General features: G+C 47.8%; 1 protein-coding gene across 1 annotated transcript in view; it reads right to left on the bottom strand.

Annotated features, from left to right (window-relative positions):
* WDR47 (WD repeat domain 47) overlaps positions 1-5,599 on the bottom strand; it is a 33,187-nt gene extending 27,588 nt beyond the window's left edge. The window contains exons 1-2 of the mRNA XM_078769088.1: positions 5,268-5,599; positions 4,833-4,914 (exon numbers count right to left, since the gene is read on the bottom strand). Coding sequence (XP_078625214.1) covers positions 4,833-4,914; positions 5,268-5,539 — 354 coding nt within the window. The 5' untranslated portion in view covers positions 5,540-5,599. The remainder of the gene's footprint in view (positions 1-4,832; positions 4,915-5,267) is intronic.
* Positions 5,600-19,660: the final 14,061 nt, after the last annotated feature.

Here is a 19,660-nt window from a genome sequence, read left to right as displayed (position 1 = left end):
GGATGTATGAGCAAGAAAGGGGTAGCGTATGCGTGTAAGCATGCAGGTGAGGCATCGACGGTAACCGGGTTAGCGGTTAGAGCGACTTATAGCCGAATCGGGCCCTCGGTGCGTGCCGGGCTTCGCGTGCCGCGAGAACCAGCGGGGATCCGAGCCACGGCGGGTTCGAAAGGACCGCCGTACGCGATCCACGCTGGGCCTCGCTTTGAACGGCCGGGTCCGTGCTCCACTAGGCGGAGCGGGCAGCCCGATAGGAAGGGTCGTCATGGCGACCACTTGTTGTTGAGGCATTCCGGCAGGTCGAGATCGGGCCATGGGATGGCTCCACGCCGAGGTGGTGCGTGGGATCTCGGCCCGGGTAAGCCCCGGTCCCTGCCCCGAATGCGGGACGTATCCAGCCGCTGGCACAAAACAACCCGCATTCATTGCTCGGCTGTACGAAGCCGAGCTTTAGACGTGAATTGGCGCACCGAGAGGCATTAGTAAGTAGACGGGTGATGAGGTTAGTGTTTTGGACCCAAAATTAGAAAAAGGCAAAATTTGATGATTGGCAGTAATGATTGGCAGATGATGGGTAGTGATTGGCAAATTTTTGATTTGTTGAAATTTGATGTGCAAAATTGGTAGTGGGAGATGCCCGATGTAGTGGGATGGCAACTCTGTCATCCCTCACAAACTAGGGGGCAAAGGAGCACTAGTTTATGGGGTGTATGGCAGTGAAAACTAGCCCGGGTGGGTTAGGATATTGTGTGTAGGGATCTAGCGAAGATGACATTAGGTAACGTTAAGGTTAGTTAGTGACAAGGATACCTGTAGTGGGGACGCAGGTAGATTAGAGTGGATGATAATGATGAGGGAGCGCAATAGTTTAAAGGGACGACTGGGAAGCGCAAGTTTCAGAGGGGAGTAGTTAGATGAGATGATGCTGTGTGAGAACTGGACAGGTGTGTGGAGCAGTGTATGAGTAGTGAGTGTTGTGGATCAGCGCGAATGCGCTTGGGGGAGAGAAGGGTGCAGGCAGCACCAAGTATGAGAGCACAGGTGTGCAAGTACAGGTGTGTGGAATATATGGAGCAGAGAATGAGTGGTGTGGAGAGAGTTGGAGTAAGTGGTACGGAGTGGTGTGCATGATGCGAAGGTGTGGATGGGGGAAGAGTGGACCCCTTTCACGAGTACCCGGGGCGGGTAGTGTAAGTGTTAGGTAGAGGGTATAGGTAAATTGTGGTTGGATATTGGCATTTGTGGTGCGGTTGCAGAATGGTATTGTGGATGGGTGCATTGGTGTGGTGAAATTGGCTGGTCGTGTGGCCTGTTAGTATGAGTGTGAATGGTTGGGCACTCCGCCACTGTTCGATGTCGGCCAGGTGAGGCCGCAGGTGGGCTCTGGGAGCCGTTAGTGTCAGTGGGTGCCTGAGGATCCCGGGTGTGGATCGGGCAGCCCGTGCCAGAGAGGGCACTGAGGGGGTGAGAGTGCGAGAGGGCCTTCCCCAGTTAGTTAGGTTAGGGTGAGGAGCAGGTGAGCTCGGTAGGCAACAACAGTGGTGGAGGTGTGCAGGTGGGCGGACCAGCTGGGAGCGTCACACGACCCAGCCACCGAAATTGTGCGGGGGCACCGAGTGATGAATCGGGGGAGTGAGACCCCAACTTGAGAAGCACCACAGTTTGATCAATGGGAATTGGTTTTTAGAACCCATAGTGTAAGTTGGCCAATGGATTGGCAGGGAAAGACCCCGGGTAATGTAAAGTTGTTAAAGTCATTTAGGAAATAGTTAGGATTGATGAACCTGTCGCACCATACGCAGCCACTTACCTGAGGTGATGATGATGACTCCACACCTGTGTTTGCTTTGTTTTGTGTTGCAGGAAATGAGAATTGCTGTGTGGATTTGTGAGACGCATCACGACGTGGATGAGACATTGGGGTGATTCCATCTCTCCCTCCTTAGGAGGGACTGATGATGAATTGGTGATGGCAAATTTTGATGAGATTTGGAAATGGCAAATTTGATTGGTTAGGAGGGAGAGAAGACGAATTTGGTTTATGGGAGGAACGGGGAAGACAGTAGGGACGTTTGTTGATGTGTAAAGTAGATGTTTATGGGTAGTGTTGTGTTGTGTGGATACAGTAAGGGGTAAGGGAGGGGCAATGTAGGTTACCTGGTGGGGGGGGGGGGGCGTACGGTAGGAACGTACCTGTCTCACCTGGTTCCCATGTGCCCCCAGTGTGCATTATCTTACATTGCGTGCACTTTTGCGCCCTTACCACCTTACTCACTTGTTTTCTTTTGTCTCCCACCTCCGAGGATCTGGCTTTGGGGCAGAGAGAGAGGAGAGAGAGGTACTGGCTCCGCAGTTGTGGGCCTGTACTTCCACTGCTTGCTGCCTGGATCGATACACCATATGGACCGCAATTTTTGTGGCCGCCCACCATGGACCGCAGTTCTTTTGCGGGCAAGCACCACCCGTGGATGGACCTCTGGGTCAACGTGGCACCTATGCCATACAGGTGAACCACTTTTAGTTGGCCCCCCTGACGGCCACAATTAAGAAATGGACGCGGTTGGCGCCTTTCTTTATTTCTAAAGAAGCCAGAAGGCCAAGTGCACTCCATGAAGGCAAGACCAGCGGCAGAACATCGGCCGGCTGCGACACCACCGGTGACATTGAACACTTTATTGGTGCACCGGATGGTGCTGACTGTGCGTATGGGGTGGTGCTTTTGGTGCTTGGACGGGGTGCTCTGCACATTATTAAAGGCCGTAGGGCCACAGGGCACTCGTGGGTTGGTGTATCGATGCTGGCATGCGTGCTCTCTCTCTATGCATAACATCTGCATGTGTTCCTCAAAGAACAGGTCCTGGATCGTAGTGTAAATATCAGTCTTGTGTAAATAATTCTCCCTACCGGCTGTATGTTTAGTTTGAGAATGCTTTCCGCGATTCGGTTATCCTGTGGGTGTGTTTCTGTTAGGAGAAGGGTGCAACGTCGCAGGGGGACATATTTACTCATTTGTGAACATCTGTAAAACTGTCGCACTCAGGGTTGAGTTAATAGTAGAGGGAACTACATCTGAGTGCCACACTAACGTAGGTAAAAATTTATCGGGTCGGGACGCCCCGAGGTAGAGAAGGGTGCAATGTTGCGGATATGGGATTGGCATCCATCCATATCCGCTTGTAAATATTCCCCTATTTCCTCCATACTTCCCAACTATCCCCAATCCCCCATTCCCTAGTCCCATTTTCTGTAAACAACACTCTGTAGACCCGACCTCCCCCTATTTCCCCCATTAAATGTCGCATCCAGGTCCACCGCATCTCACGTAGACAACTATAGGACATCTTGCTAGTTATTCTTAGTCTATGTCAGTTAAGGACTCGTTTCCATTAATTCTGACTCTTCGTTGCACCAGAATGTGATTGTATGGCACCGTTAGGAAGTTTAGGACCTCCCAATACCTCCCCGCAGCTCTTCCTCACGGTTCAGCAACAACAACAACAACAACAACGGCGGCGGCGCGGGGAGTGCGCGTCCTCACTCCGGCTTGGTTGGTAGGGGGTGTTGGGAGGGCACCAGGCCTTTCCAACGAGCCGCCATCGAGCATGTGCTCGACGGGGTTACCAAGTAGGGGCTCGCTGTCAGCTCCTCGTCAAGGGCGGAGCCCGGTAACCCCCGCACCCAATAGAAGCGGCGGACCGGTCCCATCTGGGGCGGAGCCAACGAGCCGAGGGCGTGTGACTCCCCGCTGAGCATGCGCAGGAAGAGGGAGGTGACGTCAGATGCGCGCTGAGCTTGGAGAGAGAAGGACGCCACCTCCGAGCGCTGTGACACCTCCCCGCATCTCTGGACTGGACCGTGCTTTATCCTGTCCCTGAGCCAAGGTGCACCTTGTGCTATCGACTGCCTGTCCTTCCCTGCCATCAATCCCTGTGTAAGTCAGTCTTGTTCCGTTTGTCTGTGGTCTGTCGGGGATAAGATAAGACTAACTAAGTGCCCATCTCTTCTGTGTCTTTACCTCATTACCTTGTAATCTACCCCTTTTCTCCACCACTAATTATATCCTCCTCCGGAGGTCTTGAGAACTGTACCCCTTGCGTCGTTTCATTTATCCCAGTCATTGTGTCCTTTCCATCATTGATTTAGCGTAGCGCGATTTGGCCAACGTTCGAGTGGAATCGGGTGAGTTGGGGGTAATCGGGTAAACTGTGCGAACACGGCGGCCATTCCGCTCGGTCAAGCAACATCTGAAGCTGTGTCCGTAACAATATATATATATATATATATATATATATATATATATATACACACATATATATATATATATATATATACGTCTGTCTGTCTGTCTGTCTGTCTGCCTGTGTCGTGCCGTGACACGACACTTCATTATGACGTCATAATTCGACAAGTACAAAACTTCATCCGATGAAGATGAAATTTGTTGAGCGTCATCTATGGATAAATTGGTGGATAATTTTTTTAAATGATTATGTCCTCGGTCACGTGGTTCGGCCGCCATATTTGTATCACACAAAAGCCTTAAAAACATGTCCTGGCAAGGGTCTGCAAACTCTGAATGCTATTTTTTGGTTTCATTGCCATTGGATTGTTTATTATTCACGTGGGAACATTCTCTCTGTCATCGTTAGGGTTAGCATTAGCGTTAGCAGCAACTGTCGAGTTTTCGTGGGAACAAGGTTCGTACCAATTGGTAAATTCAGCCAATCATCGTTAGCCTGTTCTCGGGCAAAAAACCCCACATGTACAAAGAGGTTAACGAGTGGCTACTGGATTTCCTCATACACAAGACAATACTTTCCTACTGATCTCACCTCCGTTTTGTTTGTGCTTTGTGGAGCAGACGTCGAAATATTTCCCTCAGCATCGTGAGACGTTCCAGGAGCAAGGCATTCACTGCAGATGGGACAAACAATGGTATCAACCTTTTCATTGCTATTCAGCACATTAAAAGTTCAGGGTGTTAACCTTTTCATTGCTGAATATGGAAGTTCTGGATCAAAAATTTTAACACTTGTGATGTATGGTATTCAGAAACTGCTCCACAAATATAGTACTGTTAAGGAAAAACGAAATAGTTATTGTGCAATAAACTGTTTTGTGACAGTGTAGCCAAAATTAAATAACAAAAAATGTAGCCAGGCGATTCTGTGAAACCAAATACACATTTGAAAAATCACTTTCATATCCTCTACCATATTTGCGTGGCTCCATCCACACACCGATCAGCACCAACCCAATTCCCTTACCTCTCTTTTGTCCCATCGACGACATTCAGCCCTTCAGGACTTTCCTCTATCAGGCTTTGAGGCAAGGCCGAACCGCCAGCGCAATGAAAACTTGCAAACGACCGAGACATGTGGCTGCCCCCACTACGGCTACTCCCTGGACCTCGACCCATAGTGGCAGCTTCGTCAGTACTAGCCCCAGGATCACCATCGCTCCTACTTGGTCCAACCACCCAGGAACCGCCATGACCACGAGGAAATCCCTCCAGTGCAGGTGTGAGAGAACGGGACATGAGGCAGGTGTCTGCAGACTGAGGATGCCGGCGGAGAGGAGAACTGGTAAAAGGGGACAGTTTCTGTCGGAGGTGGAAGGTGGGATAGGGACATGATGTTTGAATTTGTTCCTACTTCCAAATAACCGAGAGATTTTTACAATTTCAAAACAAAAAGGTGATGGACATGATGTTTGAATTTGTTCCTAGGACATGATAGGGACATGATATATTATGATATACATTTGAATATCATGATATACATTTGAATATTTTTGAATATCATGAATATTGATATCATGATATCAATATATCATATCAATATATATCAAAATATATCAAATAATATATTATATCAAAAATAATATATCAAATATATAATAATATATCAAAAATAATATATCAAATATATAATAATATATCAAAAATAATATATCAAATATATAATAATATATCAAAAATAATATATCAAATATATAATAATATATCAAAAATATTTTTATCAAAATATCATGATATCAATATCATGAATATCAATATCATGAATATTGATATACATTTGAATATCATGATATCATGATATACAATATTAAAATCATGATATACATTTGATATATATCATGATAGGGACATGATGTTTGAATTTGTTCCTAGGACATGATAGGGACATGATAGGGACATTATATGTCCCTATCATATCATGATAGGGATATGTCATGACATATGATATCATGATAGGGACATGATATGGACATGATATGATAGGGACATGATAGGGAAATGATAGGGACATGATGTTTGAATTTGTTCCTACTTCCAAATAACCAAGAGATTTTTACAATTTCAAAACAAAAAGGTCATTGTAGTTCACGAAAACAAATGTCATTGTTATGCACTTGAATAGTTGAATAGGATCCATTATTAATCTTATTAGGGTAAACAGGAATGAAAGCAAGTATAAACACTACAATAGAGTTTAAAGGCAGGCAGTCAATTTTAAACAGTTTTACTTTTGAGAGACAATCTACCCCTTCTTCTTGCATTGGAATGGAACTGAAGGTTTCCGTGAATGATGAATCACATTTCGTACCATTATTTAGCGACTTTATTGCTGTATTTCTTGTAGCAATAACATTATTAATTTTGTATTCATTCAGCTATATGCATTACCCTACTATATTAAATAAGGCAATTGGGCTAGAACCCTGGTGTTGGGCTAGCGGCTAGGGTGCCGGCTTAGGATCCCAGGATCCTGGGTTCGAATCCCGGTCGATCGCTGAATTAACGCCAGGGGGGTTGACTCAGCCTGTCATCCTTCCGAGGTCGGCTAATTGAGTACCAGCTCACTGGTAATTCCCTGTTTGTCGTTAAAGGCGACAAAAAGGGTTGGCGTCAGGAAGGGCATCCGGCCGTAAAACATTGCTTCAAAAAGGGGACCGAAAAACAACAACAACCACGGCTCCCGAAAAAGGCCAACCCCCGCTTTGCGGGGAAAAATGGCCTCTAAAGGTGGTTATTTTTTTTATTTTATTAAATAAGGCAATTCTGTGTGTGTGTGTGTGTGTGTGTGTGTGTGTGTGTGTGTGTGTGTGTGTGTGTGTGTATACACAGTGCGTATCAAAAAAAAGGTAATCCGAATTCAAGGGGTTAATATGCAAAGGTTATTTATTTTGACAATTTACATGTGGTTTACTAATTAAGAGGAGTTCCTCAGCTTTCCATTGATACCTTCCATGCATCATTGCTGTCACACATGACCGAGTACATGTTCATTGAAAATGACAAGTTCAAATACGCATTTTTACAAGTTTGGCTAATTGATGCAAGTCAGGATAATTGGTGCAAAATGAATGTCAGATGTGAACTTTTCTCAGGAATGATTGGCCTTTATGCACCCACACCTTCAACATGTCCACCTCCCCTTTCAACACAAAGCTCACAGCGGCGGAGCATGCCCTGAACTGCTCGTCTCACCATAGCCGGGTCATTGCGCAAAGCATCCACTTCATGTCGAATACGGCCCTGCAATTCGTCAAGATCACGGGGAGGAGTTATGAACACCTTGTTCTTTAAATGTCCCCAAAGGAAATAATCACATGGTGAGAGGTCAGGTGATTTTGGCGGCCATTCCACTGCATGGTTGAGGGCGATGACTCGGTCTCCAAAGAGTTCCCTCAGTCGATCTCGGATAGCGATAAGACGATGTGCTGGAGCCCTGTCTTTGGCCAACCAGAGATATCTGAAGACACCACGAGCGGGAAAAAAAAAAAAAAAAAAAAAAAAAGTCGCTCAAAGTTCTCCTCCAGCTGCGGTAAAACTTCATCATTGATCATCTGCAAATACCTGTTACCATTGACATTCCTTTGAAATAAAAATGGCCCGATCGCCTGACCACTTTCATAAAGTCCCAACCAAACAGTCCACTTTTGTCGATTCATGTTGGTGTCAAAATTAAATTCCGGGGGTTGTCCTGTCGGTGCATATTCAAGAACATTATGGGTATTGACCTTGCCGTTCATGGCGAAAGCAGCTTCGTCGCCGATAACGAGATACCGCAGGAAATTGACATCTGCTTCGCAACGTGCTGTCAACCATCTGGCAAGCACCAGCCTCCTGGCAAAATTCCCTGGCGTAAGTTGATGCCGGATGTGAATCCGATATAGATGTTGGTGGAGGTCCAGTCTTGTGATTCAGTTGAATGTTGCCGAAGGCAATCCCGTCTCATTTCGTCTTGCGCTGGTATCCCTAGGATGCACCAAAACTTGCTGCCTTACTGCTGCAATGTTCATTTCCGATCGCCCAGTGCGCCTCCTACCAGAATTCTCGTTGTTGCGGTTGAGGCCAGTGCCATGCTCTTGGTATTTTCTAACATTCGCCCAGATGGTTTTGGCTGCTGGAGGCTCCCGTTCTGGGAAACGTTCCCTGAACGCATCACGAGTTCGCTGAAAACTTCCAGTTTGGTGAAAGGTTGTAACCACGAAGGTCTGCTGTTCAGACGTAAGTTGAACCATCTTTTGAATGACTCAGACTGTCTCTAAACCCATACACTGTAGGCCCATCTTAAACAAAGGATGACGCAACCGATGATTACCAGACCAGCTTACCAATTTTACATAATCAACTTGGCAGTCGACAAGTAATGCGCCCATTTAAAACTGTCTTGCACCGATTAGCCAAACTTGTAAAAATGCGATTTGAACTTCTCATTTTCAATGAACATGTACTCGGTCATGTGTGACACCAATGATGCATGAAAGGCATCAATGTAAAGCTCAATGTAAAGGATCTCATAATTGGTAAACCACATGTAAATTGTCAAACTAAATAACTTTTGCAGATTAACCCCTTGAATTCGGATTACCTTTTTTTTGATACGCACTGTGTATATATCTATATATATATAAAACACAGTTTGTGTGTGCGTGTGTGTGTGTGTATGTAATGTTACCGATAGACTCCTAAACGGAGAGGCTCACGTACTTGATATTTGGCACAGACATGGCCATTGAGCCTGGGACGAACATGGCTGATCTAAAAATTTATTTCATAATATGCTTTTACCATATTTTTATCTCAGCGCGAAATATTATGACCGGAATCTGACCGGTCGCAGAGCAGCGCGCTGATTCGCTCAGAGCGATCACGTGATGTTCCCTGCCGCCATTAACTCAGTTACGTGTTCGCACGTATTTCAGAGCGAAAAGCAATTGCCTTTTTTCACATTTAAGCGACGAACATTGCCATTCACACCACATAGGTTTTTTTCCCTTTCATCTTTAGATTCATATTTTTTGCCATAACGTAGCGCATTATGGCTCTCTCGAGCTCGAGTTAGCCAATCACCTGGGAGCATGAGGCCACGTTGGCCACGCCCACGACAGGACGCAGAGTTGCAATCGATCGCTCAGAGCGATCACGTGATGTTCCTTGCCGCGCGACTATCTATATACATCACTCAGATCCCTCACAATCGACCACCACCACCTCTTCCTGCAATACTAAATATCACTCAGATCCCTCACAATCGACCACCACCCCCTCCTACAATACTAAATATCACCCAGATCCCTCACAATCGACCACCACCTCCTCCTACAATACTAAATATCACCCAGATCCCTTGGAATCGACCACCACCTCCTCCTACAATACTAAATATCACCCAGATCCCTTGGAATCGACCACCACCTCCTCCTCCTGCAATACTAAATATTACTCAGATCCCTCACAATCGACCACCACCACCTCCTCCTGCAATACTAAATATCACTCAGATCCCTCACAATCGACCACCACCACCTCCTACAATACTAAATATCACTCAGATCCCTCACAATCGACCACCACCACCTCCTCCTGCAATACTAAATATCACTCAGATCCCTCACAATCGACCACCACCCCCTCCTACAATACTAAATATCACTCAGATCCCTCACAATCGACCACCACCCCCTCCTACAATACTAAATATCACTCAGATCCCTCACAATCGACCACCACCCCCTCCTACAATACTAAATATCACCCAGATCCCTTGGAATCGACCACCACCTCCTCCTGCAATACTAAATATCACCCAGATCCCTTGGAATCGACCACCACCCCCTCCTACAATACTATATATCACTCAGATCCCTTGGAATCGACCACCACCTCCTCCTACAATACTATATATCACTCAGATCCCTTGGAATCGACCACCCCCTCCTCCTGCAATACTAAATATCACCCAGATCCCTTGGAATCGACCACCACCCCCTCCTACAATACTAAATATCACCCAGATCCCTTGGAATCGACCACCACCTCCTCCTACAATACTATATATCACTCAGATCCCTTGGAATCGACCACCACCTCCTCCTGCAATACTAAATATCACCCAGATCCCTTGGAATCGACCACCACCCCCTCCTACAATACTATATATCACTCAGATCCCTTGGAATCGACCACCACCCCCTCCTACAATACTATATATCACTCGGATCCCTTGGAATCGACCACCACCTCCTCCTACAATACTAAATATCACCCAGATCCCTTGGAATCGACCACCACCCCCTCCTACAATACTATATATCACTCAGATCCCTTGGAGTCGACCACCATCTCCTCCTGCAATATATATATATATATATAACACAGTTTGTGTGTGTGTGTGTGTGTGTGTGTGTGTGTGTGTGTGTGTGTGTGTGTGTGTGTGTGTGTGTGTGTGTGTAATGTTACCGATAGACTCCTAAACGGAGAGGCTTACGTGCTTGATATTTGGCATAGACATGGCCATTGAGCCTGGGACGAACATGGCCGAACTCAAAATATTTGACGATCCATATTTTTTATTCATATTTACCTCAGCGCATTTCAGCGCACGGAATCAGAGCAGGTGGGCGCTGATTCGCTCAGAGCGATCACGTGATGACGCTATGAAAAAAAAAATCGCTATGACGCTATGAACGCTATGAAACGCTATGAAGCTATGAACGATATGACGCTATGAAAAAAAAAAATCGCTATGACGCTATGAAACGCTATGAACGCTATGACGCTATGAACGCTATGACACTATGAATGCTATGAACGCTATGAAAAAAAAAATCGCTATGAAAAAAAAAAAAAAAAAAAAAAAAAAAAAAAAAAAAAAAAAAAAAAAAATCGCTCGCTTTACCAAGGGGCTCGCTCTCCCCCCGTTCCCCTCCCTTCCCCTTCCCTTCCCCCTCCCCTGCCCGGCAATGCCGGGTACTTCTGCTAATATATATATATATATATATCGATATATATATATATATATATATATATATATATATATATATATATATATATCGATATATATATATATATATCGATATATATACATACATATATCGATATATATATATACATACATATATATATATATATATATATATATCGATATATATACATACATATATCGATATATATACATACATATATATATATATATATATAGTTGTGGATTTGAGAATTGTTGTGTTTTTTTTTTTTTGTTGTTGTAGTCTAATGAGAATTGTTGTAAATATCACCCTCCGTGTGTAAAGGTCAAAGTTCATCCTCCGAGTTACTCCATATACATACACGCAGGCCACCATATACCCTTTTAAATAGTTATTTCTTTATTCTATGTGAGTTTAAGGCTCTGTTGCCCATTAGTTGACACTCCATTGCACCGAATTCAAATAAGGTAGAATCCCCTGAAATATCCCCATGGCCTCCGAAACCTGCCAGCAAGGCGGCGTTCGCCGCTGCTGCTTTGGGGTTGTGTTCTTCGCCGCAAGACTTCATTAGCCACGAGGTAATCTCGGAGAAAAGGGGGGAGGAGCCACCTTACGGGCGTAGCCCGCACCTCGTCATCAAGGGTGGAGCCCCGAACGACCAACCACAGGCTCGGTGGGTATGGCTTGGTAAGGCGTGGCATAAAACCCGCGGCGGACGCCCCCACAGGGGATGCGGGAGATGCGTGGACGAAGGAGAAGCGTGAAAGAGCACATGAGTGGGAGAGAACACGAACCAAGCGTTCCATGGTGAGGTGTGACTGAAAACGCTGCTTCCACCGAGTCCCTACCGCACGGAGCTCTGACGCGCTGCTGTGAACCAACCTGCCGGTGCGCGGTGTACAGCCAAATACTTGGAGCTGCCGGCTCCTCGCTTCCCGCCCGGAGTGGACCTGCTCGCTGTGCCCTGTGATTCCACCTGCTCATCCCTCCAGCCGTTCCTGCCTTCATGCCCCGTGTAAGTCTGATTGTTCGTCCGTCTTCTGTGTTGTGCTGGGGTTTAAGTAAGTCTGTATAAGCTAGTGTTGCACTGTGTCTTCTGGTCCTTCCCTCCTTCTGTCAATTATTTTATTATCCTTCCTTCTCCTTGGTTTCTTTGATTGTGTACATATTAGTAATAAATTATATTTGTATTTCCTACCTTTGTTCTTCTTCTTCATGCTCGTCCGGTTGCTTTAGTGATTTCCCTCATTGCATACCTGTGGCACGATTTGGCCAACGTTAAGGATCGGGTCAGTTCTTTTTAATAGTTCGTGCCGCGGTTGCTAAACCGCTCGGCAATTAACATCTGTCCGCGGTCGCGAATGGGGTTGCGCTCCTGCCTCTCCGGAGGGAGCTGTGCAGCGTCAGGACTCACGTCGGTCAGTCACGAACAAGGGGACTAATCCCCCCCTTCTTAAGGGGAAGAAGGCCGACGTAAAGATCCGCAACAATATATTGTTACTGATCGCGGTTAGATGTTATAGACCGAGCGGTGGTGTAAGACCGCGACCTAACAAAACTCACCCGATTCCACCCGAACTTTGGCCGTATCGCACCGTAGCTGCCCAATGGGGAAAAGACAAAGGCGACGAATGCAAAGAGGAAAAAGAAGGCAAAGAAAGGTTTGGAAATACGACGGAATTTATTGGCTATTTACACACAAGCAAAAAGAAAGCAATCAAGGTTTATTTACAACACATAAGACGCAGGTGACACAGGGAAAATACTAGCTTATCTAACAGTCTTAATTAACCCAGGACAGAACAAACAGAACACTGACTCACGCGGGGAATGCCAGAAGGTGGATGGCTGGAGGTGAACGCTTGGTGGAGCCAACACGGAGCTTGGTGGAGCCAACACGGAGCTTGGTGGAGCCAACACGGAGCTTGGTGGAGCCTTGGTGTGACGGGTTCTCTCTTCTCTGTAAAAGCTCAACCGTCTTGTCTCTGGTAAAAGCTCAACTCTTCCAGTCTCTTGTAAAAGCGAATCTCTCTGACTCCTCTCCACGGCTTGGGCTCCCTTGTGTCTGCCGGTAAAAACTCATCTCTTTTGGCCACACCCCTGCCTTGGGTTATATAGGCCCCCGCCCCTCAACCTTTGCGAACCTCCCCGACCGCTCTTCCTCCGCCCTCTGTAGCCAAACCCCTGGCTCATGGTTGGTCGAGCGGGGCTGGTTCACTCCTCCCCCTCTATGACGAGGTGGAGATAGGCCTTTCTTCCCTGACTCGAGCCTCGTGGTCAATGGCGGTTATTGGAGGGGAGGTAATATGGGCAATCGAGGCTCGGCAATGACGAGAGGGGATGTAATATGGGATGGAGATTTTGGGGATGGGAAGGAAAGGGGATCTATTCTCTTTCACTGGTGCAATGGAGTACTTTCAATTAATGGGAGACACAGCCTTATCCTAAAACACAGAATAAGAGATAACTATCGACAGGTATATTCTATTACTTGGCTGACGTGTATGCTTGTGGACTATGGGACGCCCTTTTGGTCTTTACACAGCTCCGGAGGCAGGAGGCACAGAATAAACAATAATCACAATAGTACAGCACACAATCAAAAAATATACAGTCCTCATATCCACAACACTGCACCCTCCTCCTCTTAGGCACGTCCCGGGCCTACAACTTTTATTTAGTGTGACACGTAGGTGTAGTTCCCTCTACTTTTAACCTGACCCTGAGTGCGACAGTTTTAAAACATAAATAAATGTGTCCCGCTGCTCCATTGCACCCTGCCTAACAGACTTACGCCCACAGTTAACCGAATTGCGGAATGGTCTTCAAACTATACACTGACGGTGGGGAGCATTATCTACAATTGACGCTACTTTTATTTACAAAACTAACCCAGGACCTGTAATTGTTCTTTCTGGGGGGAGACAGTCTGCTCTGCATCAATGCACCATGAAAGCACCTATAACGCACCAACACACCCTCAAGCACCAATCAGTGCAGTCACCACTGTTCATCAATAAAATAAATCCAACAAACCCAAACCCTGCAGGTGATCTCTTGCTCTTCGGCTCCCCCTGCTGGTTATTATTATTTGTCTTCCAGATGTTGTCATTTTCATTTTGCTTTGCTTACTGGCGGCCTATTTGCAATAAAGTGTGCCCCATGTGTCCCTTTTTTATTTGATTTTATTTATGGCCCACAGGGCCGACTAGTGTGGTTCACCTGTGGGGCATCGGTGCCCTGTGGCCAAGGTCCGCCAGCAAGATTTCGGGCCCTCATGGCCGGTTCCAGCAGAGGGGCCATGCCCCAACCCATGGGGTCCATACGTGGTGCTCGGCCACAGACATGTGGTCCATAATGTGGTGCATCGATGCAGACAGCTGGTTCTGGGAATTTCGGGCGCACAATGGCCGACCCACGCACGCTCCCCTCGGCGCCCAACGGCGCACAGGTCATGTGGGAGACAAAAGAAAGACAATTGAGCGAGGGGTAAGGTCACAAGGGTACACGTCAATAAGGCAATGCAAGGCGAAATGCGTACGGAGGGCGAAGTGAGAAAGCTCGTCCCTACCGTACGTCACCCCCCTGTCACCTAGCCTACCCTTGCCCTTACCCCATATGTACAAAATCTACACATTACCAATTCGTCACTACTGTCACGTCTTCCCCATATTTCCCCTATACCAAATTCGTCTCCACAATCCCTCTACTTCAAAATTTGCCATCACAAAATTCATCATCAATCCTCATAAGGAGGCAGAGATGGAACATCAAAGCACAATGTCACACCCACGTCATGATGCGTCTCACATTCCAAACATTTGCACAATAAAAAATAATAAAACATGGCATGGTGTGGAGTACCTGTCACCTCAGGTGAGTGGATGCAGATGGTGCGAGGAGACTTCATCCTAACTACTTTCTAAATGACATTAACACACTTTACACTACCCGGGGTCTTTCCCTGCCAATCCATTGGCCAACTTACACTATGGGTTCTAAAAACCAATTCCCATTGGCCAAACTGTGGTGCTTTTCAATTTGGGGTCTCACTCCCCCGATTCATCTCCCGGTGCCCTCGCACAATTTCTGGGCTGTGGCGTGTACCTCTCCCAGCGGGTCTACCCACCTGCACACCTCCACCACTGCAGTTGCCTCCGAGCTTACCTGCTCCTCACCCTAACCTAACTACCTGGGGAAGGCCCTCTGGCGCTCTCCCCACTCGGTGCCCTCTCTGGCACTGGGCTACCCGGGTCCATCCTCCGGATCCTCGGGCCCCATCCACAACTCTACCGGCTCCCAGAGCCCACCTGCGGCCTCACCTGGCCGACATCCTTACAGTGGTGGAGTGCCCAAACCAACTACACACACTAACAGGCTACACGCCCAGCCATTTCCACAACACTAATGCACCCATTCACAACACCATTCTGCAACCGCACCACACATGCCAATATCCAACCACAATTTACCTATACCCTCTACCTAACACTTACACTACCCGCCCCGGGTATCCGTGATGGGGGTCCACTCTTCCCCCATTCACACCTTCGCACCATCCACTCCACTCCACAATTTCCGCCATACTCACTCCACGACCATCCATTCCAATACTCCATACCATTTATTCCATACACCTGTCCTCCATTCACCTGTCGTTGCACACCTGTGCAATCCTACCTGGTGCCACCTGCACCCTCCTCCTCTTCCTGGACCAGTTGGTCAACACAACACACAATCACCACTACTCCCTCATACACTGCTCCACACACCTGTTCAGTTGCACACCTGTGCAATCACACCTGTTCAATCACACCTGTTCAATCACACCTGTTCAATCCTCACACACACGGCATCATCTCAGCTAACTACTCCCCTCTGAAACTTGCGCTTCCCAGTCGTCCCTTTAAACTATTGCGCTCCCTCGTCATTATCATCCACACTAATCTACCTGCGTCCCCACTACAGGTATCAGTCACTAACTAAACTTAACGTTACCTAATGTCATCTTCGCTAGATCCCTACAATTATCCAAGCCCTCCCTGGCTCGGTTGTCATAGCCACCCCATAAACTATTGCTCCTTTGCCCCCACCTGTGAGGGATGGTGGATTTGCCATCCCACCACATCGGGGGTCTCTCACTACCAATTTCGCTCGTCCAAATCCAACAATTCAAAAATTTTCCATTTACTGCCAATTCTATTCACTTTTCTAAATTTCGTTTTAAATCACTATCACTATCACCATCATCACAGTCCGCTATATCCTAGCCTCGGTGCGTCATGACATCATTAAACTCGGCTTCGTAAAGCCGAGCAATGAATTCGGGTGGTTTGGTTGCCTGCAGGTTGAATCCGTCCGGCTTTCGGTTCAAGGGAGGTGGTTTGGTTGGACCGAGATTCCACGCACCATCTCGGCGCGGCACCTTGCGGTCCCGGGCCCGATGGCTCAATCTCCCCCGGTCGGAGCCCCGTCCCCACGAGGGGGCACCGTTCCGCTTCCTCCCACTCGGTCTTGAACCGGACCGGTCGCCTCGCCCGGCAAAGCCCGGACTCGACCGTGCGGGGCGGGGCCAAGCCCGAATCGGCAACGACGCTTCGAAGAGAAACGACGCAGCATCGATCCGCGCCGGGCCTCGCACCCAACCAAGCACCGCTCGCACCGAGTGCTCGCATCGGCTATCCGTCGCTCTAACCACTAAACCGGTCACCGTCGACGCTTCACTTGCATGCTTACAAGCATACGCTACCCCTTTCACCCTCACAAAACCTGGCGTTCCAACGCCGTCCGTACATTCCACCAACGCTCTCCCTGTTACACACCACACCTCTCGCGCACACTTTGGTCCACACCTCTCCTCCGTTACGTCCTCCGTAACACTCACCATGGGCGTGCACTCTTGCATCCACCCACTAACGCGCTCACATGGGCTCTCCCACACCCGCGCCATGACCAATTCAGGTGTGCTTTCTCGCACACGTTCCACCACCACCTTACTCTCCCTGTCACACTCCGTACACCCCGACGTGCATTCTTGCTCGCACTCGGTTTCACACTCGCGCTCCGATGTGCCCTCTCGCACCTGCGCCATCACCAACTCACTATTCGTGTCACTCTCCGTACACCCCGACGTGCATTCTCGCTCGCACTCGGTTTCACTCCCACACTTTATAACACACCCACTCGCCGACGCACACTTTTTCCTCACACGCGTGCCATTTCCACTCACACGGGACCCTTCACCAACGCCCGGGTGCTTCCTCGATCCCAAGCGCGCGAAAATTCTTTTGTCGCTAAACATCCTCCTGCAAAATCTACCCGCACAATATACAGCACGACTCACCTGGGGGATCCTTTTCTCCACGCGAACCTGCAAACTTCCATTCGGGTTAAGCACAGCATCGTGATGTGAGCAGGGACTTTGTACATAATCCATTTCTCCCTGCAATTCTCGGGCTACCTCCGTCATCTCTTCAATTTTAATTCCCGCTACTGCTTTTTCTTTATTAACCTCGGCGACCGTTGGCTTTAATAAAACACCCTCCTCTACCTCAGCGGTCGCCGGCTTTTCAAAACCCCGTGTCGCGATTTCTACCCCCGTCATTGTACCCGTGCTTTCCTCCGCTTCGCTCAACCGGCGCTTCTCGACCCGCGTTACTTCCTTGTGCACCCCTGGGACCCTTTCGCCCACCATGCGATCCATGGTCTCCCCATATTTTTGCATGCGGTCACCCATTCTGTTCGTTATTGCTTCCATTTTGTTTCCCCATCGCTCACTGTTAGCCCTCCTTTCGTCCCTCATTACTCCCAATTGCTCACTATTCTTAACCATTTCGTTCGTTATTGCTTCCATTTTATTACTCAATTTCTCCCCGTTTATTCTCAGCATCTCGGCGAATTGCGCCATGAAGTCCTGCATTTGGGCCATCCCTCCCACTTGTGCAGCGGGTGTGGCCGCCGGAGCTATGTGCGAGGCGCCATTTTGCGCGCCTGATACCCCCTCAACCACACCTTCTTTACTCTCCTCCACCATTTTCCCCACATACATTTCCCCGAGGTCCTGGGTCGATTCCACCCCGTCTATCTCTCCCACCGGCATCCTGTCGCCTTGAACAGCCATGGCGCGATTTCAAAATTCGGGTTTTGCTTTAAAAAAACAAATTTCGACAGCTCGTAATTTTGACCAAAAATATTTTTTCTAGATGTTTTAAAAATTTGGTTCGGGACCCGAATTCCACTCCCAGACACCAATTGTTACTGATCGCGTTTAGATGTTATAGACCGAGCGGTGGTGTAAGACCGCGACCTAACAAAACTCACCCGATTCCACCCGAACTTTGGCCGTATCGCACCGTAGCTGCCCAATGGGGAAAAGACAAAGGCGACGAATGCAAAGAGGAAAAAGAAGGCAAAGAAAGGTTTGGAAATACGACGGAATTTATTGGCTATTTACACACAAGCAAAAAGAAAGCAATCAAGGTTTATTTACAACACATAAGACGCAGGTGACACAGGGAAAATACTAGCTTATCTAACAGTCTTAATTAACCCAGGACAGAACAAACAGAACACTGACTCACGCGGGGAATGCCAGAAGGTGGATGGCTGGAGGTGAACGCTTGGTGGAGCCAACACGGAGCTTGGTGGAGCCAACACGGAGCTTGGTGGAGCCAACACGGAGCTTGGTGGAGCCTTGGTGTGACGGGTTCTCTCTTCTCTGTAAAAGCTCAACCGTCTTGTCTCTGGTAAAAGCTCAACTCTTCCAGTCTCTTGTAAAAGCGAATCTCTCTGACTCCTCTCCACGGCTTGGGCTCCCTTGTGTCTGCCGGTAAAAACTCATCTCTTTTGGCCACACCCCTGCCTTGGGTTATATAGGCCCCCGCCCCTCAACCTTTGCGAACCTCCCCGACCGCTCTTCCTCCGCCCTCTGTAGCCAAACCCCTGGCTCATGGTTGGTCGAGCGGGGCTGGTTCACTCCTCCCCCTCTATGACGAGGTGGAGACACGCCTTTCTTCCCTGACTCGAGCCTCGTGGTCAATGGCGGTTATTGGAGGGGAGGTAATATGGGCAATCGAGGCTCGGCAATGACGAGAGGGGATGTAATATGGGATGGAGATTTTGGGGATGGGAAGGAAAGGGGATCTATTCTCTTTCACTGGTGCAATGGAGTACTTTCAATTAATGGGAGACACAGCCTTATCCTAAAACACAGAATAAGAGATAACTATCGACAGGTATATTCTATTACTTGGCTGACGTGTATGCTTGTGGACTATGGGACGCCCTTTTGGTCTTTACACAGCTCCGGAGGCAGGAGGCACAGAATAAACAATAATCACAATAGTACAGCACACAATCAAAAAATATACAGTCCTCATATCCACAACAATATATATATATTGTT

This window comes from Myxine glutinosa, unplaced genomic scaffold, assembly GCF_964187855.1.
Source record: "Myxine glutinosa unplaced genomic scaffold, kmMyxGlut1.1 SCAFFOLD_1085, whole genome shotgun sequence".
Lineage (NCBI taxonomy): Eukaryota > Metazoa > Chordata > Myxini > Myxiniformes > Myxinidae > Myxine > Myxine glutinosa.
The sequence above is the reverse complement of the archived record's forward strand: the minus strand, read 5'-3'. Positions and strand labels throughout refer to the sequence as shown.